This window comes from Gossypium arboreum, chromosome 1, assembly GCF_025698485.1.
Source record: "Gossypium arboreum isolate Shixiya-1 chromosome 1, ASM2569848v2, whole genome shotgun sequence".
In the NCBI taxonomy this organism is placed as follows: Eukaryota; Viridiplantae; Streptophyta; class Magnoliopsida; order Malvales; family Malvaceae; genus Gossypium; species Gossypium arboreum.
Window position 1 is genome coordinate 120,509,666 of NC_069070.1, and position 6,763 is coordinate 120,516,428.

General features: G+C 32.2%; 1 protein-coding gene across 1 annotated transcript; it reads right to left on the bottom strand.

Moving 5' to 3' along the window:
* Nucleotides 1-354: 354 nt before the first annotated feature.
* Nucleotides 355-4,853, bottom strand: LOC108462279 (G-type lectin S-receptor-like serine/threonine-protein kinase At1g11330). Its single transcript, XM_053019566.1, has 6 exons — nt 3,395-4,853; nt 2,816-3,068; nt 2,512-2,722; nt 1,543-1,780; nt 1,107-1,254; nt 355-694 (listed from the first exon to the last, which is right to left on the bottom strand). The coding sequence occupies exons 1-6, from the start codon at nt 4,711-4,713 to the stop codon at nt 389-391; spliced, it is 2,475 nt and encodes an 824-aa protein (XP_052875526.1). The 5' UTR covers nt 4,714-4,853; the 3' UTR covers nt 355-388.
* Nucleotides 4,854-6,763: the final 1,910 nt, after the last annotated feature.

Consider the following 6,763-nt stretch of genomic DNA (forward strand, 5'->3'; position numbering starts at 1 on the left):
CATCCGGATAATGTACATATGCTGTTTGTTGCCACCTTTTAACAAAAATAAATATCTCAAATTTGAGCTTTGAGGTTTATGAAAATGGTTGATTTTGGTTCTATATTGCTCAAGATAAAAGGAATGAAGGGTAGGATCTCTTTTCCTCGAAAATTGGATACTCTTTTTGAAATTTAGGTAATGAGTGATTTTTTTTTGGTGAACGATCGAACGGTTCACTTTTCATAGCTTCGGTGGGAGACAGATTGGCTTAATGTTGTCACATGCCAAATTCACTCTAAAATGGTACAAATAAAATGAAAAAAAAAAGATTTTTCAAATAAAAAAAAGTAAAAAATAAATCAAAACAAAATATAAAAATAAACTTTAGTATTGTTGATTTGCATCTTCATCTGCCATTAAGCTTTGTAAGAGTTACATCATTAAGTGAATCCGTATTTTCAACATCTTGATTTATTAGTGGTGCTTGAGTGAAAGCAGGTTGTTTTGGAGTGTTAAGATCTGAAATCTCACTATTAAGCATTGAAACAACAGTAGACATAGTTGGCCTATCATTAGCATATTCTTGAACGCATAGCAAACCAATATGTATGCATCTCCATATCTCTTTCTCATTCTTTGAATCTGATTCGGACTCTGAAATCACCTTATCTACAAAATTCCAAATATTGCCTTCATTCCATAATTTCCATGCCTGAAAAAAAAAAAAAACCAACTTTGTCTAAATTAATGCTGAAATTATCTAGCCTCAAAATTTTAATCTCAAAGCTCTATTCGACATAAAGATTGAACTATTCAAACTTTCTTGATTATGCTTGTTTTACCTAAGTCTATAATGGGCTTCATTCCTATGCTTAACTTTAAACTCATTATTTGAAATCAAGTTCAAGTTTGAATTGAAAATTTTTAATATTGATTAAGGTTATAAAGCCTTGTACCTATTTGATTCAAGCATTAAGATTCTCAAATTTTCTCAAATGATTGGTCGACTCAATAATTACTAAGCCAAATTCAAGTTTTCTTGAACCAAACCTGAGTAGCTCACAAATACAACATCTTACACCTAATTCCATCCACCAACATCTCTAACTATCTTATAAACTTACATATCCCAAGAGGCCAAGGTCATCCTTATTGTAAAAGCTTATGTTTCTTCTTCCGCTAATAATCTCTAGCAGTAGAACTCCATAGCTGAATACATCTGACTTCTCTGAAAATTGCCCTCGCATTGCATATTCGGGAGACATATAACCGCTGTATTTTAACATAAAAAAACCAATTATAAACCTTAATTTTAACTTATCCACAATTCAACCCAAATTAAGAATAAATAATAAATAATTTAAAGTTAACTATAAAAATATAATTTTATTATTTTACTTACAAACACATAAAAGGAGCCCACAAACCAAACAAAGTTGAAATCGATTCGGGTTTGAACGTGTATTTTCTTTAAGCATCAAACCCAACCACAGACATACCTATACCATATTTTATCAAAAAATGTATAAAAAGAAATGCCAGGAAAAAGTTCCAACTTACTAAGTTCCAACAACCCTTTTAGTGTTGGCTTGATTTTCGTCACCTCCAAAAATTCTAGCCATCCCAAAATCTGAAATTTTTGGATTTAACTCTCGGTCGAGTAAAACATTACTAGCTTTTAGATCTCTATGTATAATCCTCAGTCTTGAATCTCTATGAAGATAAAGCAATCCTCGACTGATCCCTTCAATAATGTTGAAGCGTTTTCTCCAATCTAAAATTTTTTGTTTAATTGGATCTATAACAAAAATTATACAAAAACACTTCCAAGGTTAACAATTAATTCCTGGAGGATCTAATCATCTTTGCAGTTTTTACCATATCGTATTCATAATGATTGTAGACAAAATTTATGTTATCTCCATCAATTGAAATATATATTTAATAAGAAAAATTTCATAAGATCACATTGTTATACTATTATTTAAATAATTGCATTATGCATGGTCTTGGACTAAGTCATGATCTATTATGTTTTGTATCCTCTCAAATAAGCTCGCAGAAGATCAACTTCACATCCAATTCCATTGCTCTAAAAAGACTTTAAATTAAATTTTTTCTATTTATTAGTTAAATTTAAAACAAAAAAAAAGTATTTTGGGCCCTAATTAGTTTAAATTTAGAAAATTTAAACTAGAGGAATACTTCTAATTGAGTTAGTTAAAATGCAAAATTATATCCTAGATCTAACTCATATGGACTCAACCTACCAAGTAAGACAAGTCAGATCCAGCAGATGAAATAGTCATAGATAATTTTAAGTTGTATAAAGAAAGAAATTGATACCATTAATTTTTGAGTGATAAAAAGTTCAATATTTTTTAAATAATCTAAGTTCGAGTTTATAGATGAAAAAAAGAATTCTAAGAGAGCTTTGTCCCCTGTTTAAGGAGTTCGACTTAACTTGACTCTAGATTTAATAGGGACATTCTCAAAAATAGTAGAAAGAGATTAGCATAAGTTACTAACCAAAGATAAAAGCGTCCAAACTTTTGTTGGGCATGTACTCGTAGACGAGCATCTTTTCCTCTTTGTCAACACAACACCCAAATAATCTGACCAGATTTCGATGTTGGAGCTTAGAAATCACAACCACTTCATTCACAAATTCTTCCAAGCCTTGCCCCGAAGCTTTCGATAATCTCTTCACTGCTATTTCCTTTCCATCATCTAATATTCCCTGCACACAAAATCAAGATCACAAAACTTGGTAGAAAAGAAAATGTCATTTCATCGAACGTGGATTTGTTGGAAATGGCCATTAATCATTTACCTTGTAAACCAAACCGAAACCACCTTGGCCTAGCTTTTTCGCGTGATTGAAATTATTCGTGGCAATGGCAAGTTGTTTGAAATTGAATAGTGGCAGCTGCTGGAGTTTAACTCCGATTGAATTTTCTCTATAAATTTTGTGTTTGATATGTTTGCGTTTTTCATTCCTTTCTGAGAGAGATATCAGAGTTGACCCAACTATGGAGTGAGCCAAGTATACGTATCTTAAATCTTGATTTAAGCAACTAGTAAGTCTGATTGAACTTTGTATTTATAATATTAATTATTACTTAATGGAGCCAAGCTGAATAATTTATTTTCAGTTGAAGCCAAGCTTGGACTTCTATGTTTAAACCTAACAAAAGAAAATACATCGTTCCAATTTTATGATATTTACCTCTTTGTTTAGCCATCCTACACCATAAGAAGAGTGCAGAAATTGTAATTACGACTATGCCCGCAATTACTGTTGTAATAACAATGACCTTAGTTTTTTTCCCTTTATCTGCAAATCCAGAAACATGGTTAATAAAACATCAACACCAAAAAAGCAGATTAATTGACGCAATTTATGGTCAACATTAAGACAAGTTTACCAAGTTCAGAAGATGGTAAACGAATGTAAAGATCGTAAAGATCGACTCCGCTAGTGGAGAATTTCTGTACATCAATCAAATCTCCACTCCAAAACATACAACCAATGCCAGCATCATACGCATAAGCCACGCACGAGCAGTTTTTTAAGCACTGATCTTTGCAGTAGCCGTTAATTATCGATGACGGGACCGGATATGCCGGCACTCTCTTCACCATCATCTTCAAAAACCCATCATCACCTTGGCCTGCTCCTCCACTGCCATTGTTGTTATCTCTTTGGCACTGCAAAAGGGTAGTCCTAAAACACCCACTACTCCAATTACCTCTACTCCATTCCTCTATATTCCTAGGCTTAAACCCCTTTAAGCAACTGCAAACGGGTCGTTTCGATGAATCGCATATTCCAAATGCTCCGCAGTATCCATAAACATCACAATCTGTTTGATAACTAGAGTACCTGTTTATCCAGTTCCCTTTCCCCGCATCCCACCTCCGTTCAATAAATTTTCCTTGAGAATCTAATTCACAGTATATCAATATAGAGTCATTAGAGTATTCATAAGCCATATAAAACGTTTGTTGTTGATTATCTGCAACAACATAAAACCCATCAATATAAACGGTGGTCATAAGTATTGCGCCAAGAAACATATTCCCATTCCATGGACCGGTCCGAAAATAGATCTGGTTATTCTTCCGAATGATGCCCTCTGGGATGTTGAAAGGTTCAATGCCAAAAGAAAAGTTACCATCAGATGGATCACCAGGGCTTTTCCATGATTTCAGCTCCACTTTACGACCCTTTTTTACATCAGTGCTGATCTTCATAGTTTCAATGAAGGCATTAGAAGGATCTTCAAAACTCTCCCATAAGCTGCTTCCTCCATCGTCACCATTACTTAGGATGAGGTTTCCTGAGTCTAAAAGCTCGGCAGTTGTTGTATTAGGAGCTGTATTGGTAACATTTGATGACCAGAGAATCTCAGTTTTGCCATTCAAAACAACAAGGTTGCCATCATTTGATATGTTGAGAATCCCAGAAGAGTCTTTGAGAGGCTTGTTTCTGTTTGCTACCCATGCCACTGTTTGTACGGGGATTTGATTGTACAGTATCCCAACATATCGATTGCTGGAATTAGCAAAGCTGAAGAATCCCAATCGGAAAACACCACTCTGGGAGATTATAAATTCAGGGTCTTTGATGGATTTTGATGGTGTTATGGTGTCTAAAGCAGTTCCAAACTGCAAATAAAAACAAGATATTAAAGCTAGGAAAACAGAGCAGCTAATAGTTTTTCCCATATTCGCTTCCCGGAACTAGGAACCGATTCTATGATTTCTGAATGATATTTTGGATCTTTAAGAATTTATCCTAAATGAACTCAAAAAATTTTCCCATTATCTTTTTTTTCTTCCCTTTTTTTTGAAAAGTCTGAATTTGATATGATGAAATGTTGTTTGAGGTCAACTGCAAATGTATACATCAAGTTTTCAATTTTCTTCAAGCGATAATCACCCCTTTATTTTCTTTATTCTTTTCTGTTGACTTTTTCTTGCATTGGAGTACCCACAAAATCCACAAGCAAGTGTCACCCGATTGATACCAATTTTTTGTTTATCTATATTATTGTTCAGCTTATTTTTTGAATCCAAGTCATGAATTAATTTTCAAATATGTTAAAGATAAATCTAAAATCAAAAATAAATTTAGAAATAAAAATCAAACACGATGGGTTTTCAAAATGGGATACTAAAATCTCCCAAATTTCCACTTTAGTGTTTGAACCCTATTTTGGTTTCTTTGATAACTGTTTTATAAATATAATTTTTTTCAACCACATCATAAATATATTATTATTAATACTAGTGTTCAACACAGAGAAGTAGGGAGATAAGTGGGCTGGTTCACCTTCTATAAAAATTGACTTTTTGTAGTAAAAAAATGAAGGGTCTGGTTTTGATATGATGTAAAGACATTTCATGGCAGCTGCCAGTGGCGTAGTCAGGGAGGTTGGCATGGGCCCCGGCCCCCTAAAATGAAAAATTTTATTTTAAGCTCTTGAAATTTTTAAAAAATTTTAAATTAGTAAAGGTAAAATTATATTTTGTCCCCCTAAAATTATAAAAATTCAATTTAATCCTTTACAAATTATAAAAATATAAACTATAAAAAAATTAAAATTTCATCCGGCCCCCCTAAAAAATTTTTTTTGCTTTACCGGCAGCTTGTAAATCGTTTTTTTATTGTCAAATACGTAATCTCATTTTGCCTTATGGGAATTTACTTATTTTTTCTTTTTTTTCAAATAATCCATTCAAAGATAAGATAATAATAGAGAATCAAATCTCAAACAAAGGCCGAGGCGAAGTCAGAAATTTATTTAGGGGGAGTCAGATGAAATTTTAATTTTTTATAGTTTATATTTTTATAATTTGTAAAGGATTAAATTAAATTTTTATAATTTTAAGAGGGGCCAAAGTATAATTTTATCTTTACTAATTTAAAATTTTTAAAAAAATTTCGAAAGCCTAAAATGAAATTTTCTATTTTAGGGGGGCCGGGCCCATGCCAGCCCCCTGGCTATGCCACTTACAAAGGTACAATCAGTACAATATATATATTATTTGTTGACTCTTTCTTCCATTAGAGTTCTAGAATGTCAACTCATGTGTCTTCATGTTTATACCAACACTGTAAAGGTTACTGGGTTATCCGAAAATTATATTCTGCAATGTAAATTAGTATTTTATTTTAATAAAAATAATTGTCATTACAGCACAGATTGGGTTGACCACTCAACACTATATTTTGATTTATAAATTAATTAAAATTTTGACTTTAGTATTTTTCTTTTATCACAATGTCTATTTATGTAAGTTGCGAAAAATTTAGTAATTTTAAAAATTTAATCGTATAGTTATATTTTATTAATTTTAAAATATTATGCAATAAGCATATTATCATATATGTATTGTGGAGAAAACAATACAACGTTGGTACTTTAGAGTCAGGTTTAAAGGGTTTTAATAAGATGATTAAGTCGGTCTATTTTTTATTTGTTAAGTATCAAAAGAGATGAAAGATAGAGGGCAGAGGTTAACACTGTGTAGAAAGTTGCCTAGAGGAAGAGAGGAGTATGAAGCATACAAGTTCAAGATTGAAGAAACCCTCTTGAAATTAACGATGGACATTTATAAGCGAGGTTGACCATTCCTGATGTTAAGTCTTGACACATATCCAGACACTGGTTTTATTATAGTTGGCCACTTAAAAAGTATAATAGCTTTCTAGATAAGCGATGATAAAATTAACATGGGACTATGCAAGACCTCATGTGTGATCTGAATTTAA

What these genes read in the sequence shown, in the direction of transcription:
- LOC108462279 (XM_053019566.1), bottom strand. Translation starts at nt 4,713, where the DNA reads ATGGGAAAAACTATTAGCTGCTCTGTTTTCCTAGCTTTAATATCTTGT. An exon ending in CTTGGTAAACTTGTCTTAAT is followed by an intron (nt 3,069 to 3,394) that starts GTTGACCATAAA and finishes AAGTTCAATCAG; the next exon opens with ACTTACTAGTTGCTTAAATC. An exon ending in GTTTCGGTTTGGTTTACAAG is followed by an intron (nt 2,723 to 2,815) that starts GTAAATGATTAA and finishes TTTTGTGTGCAG; the next exon opens with GGAATATTAGATGATGGAAA.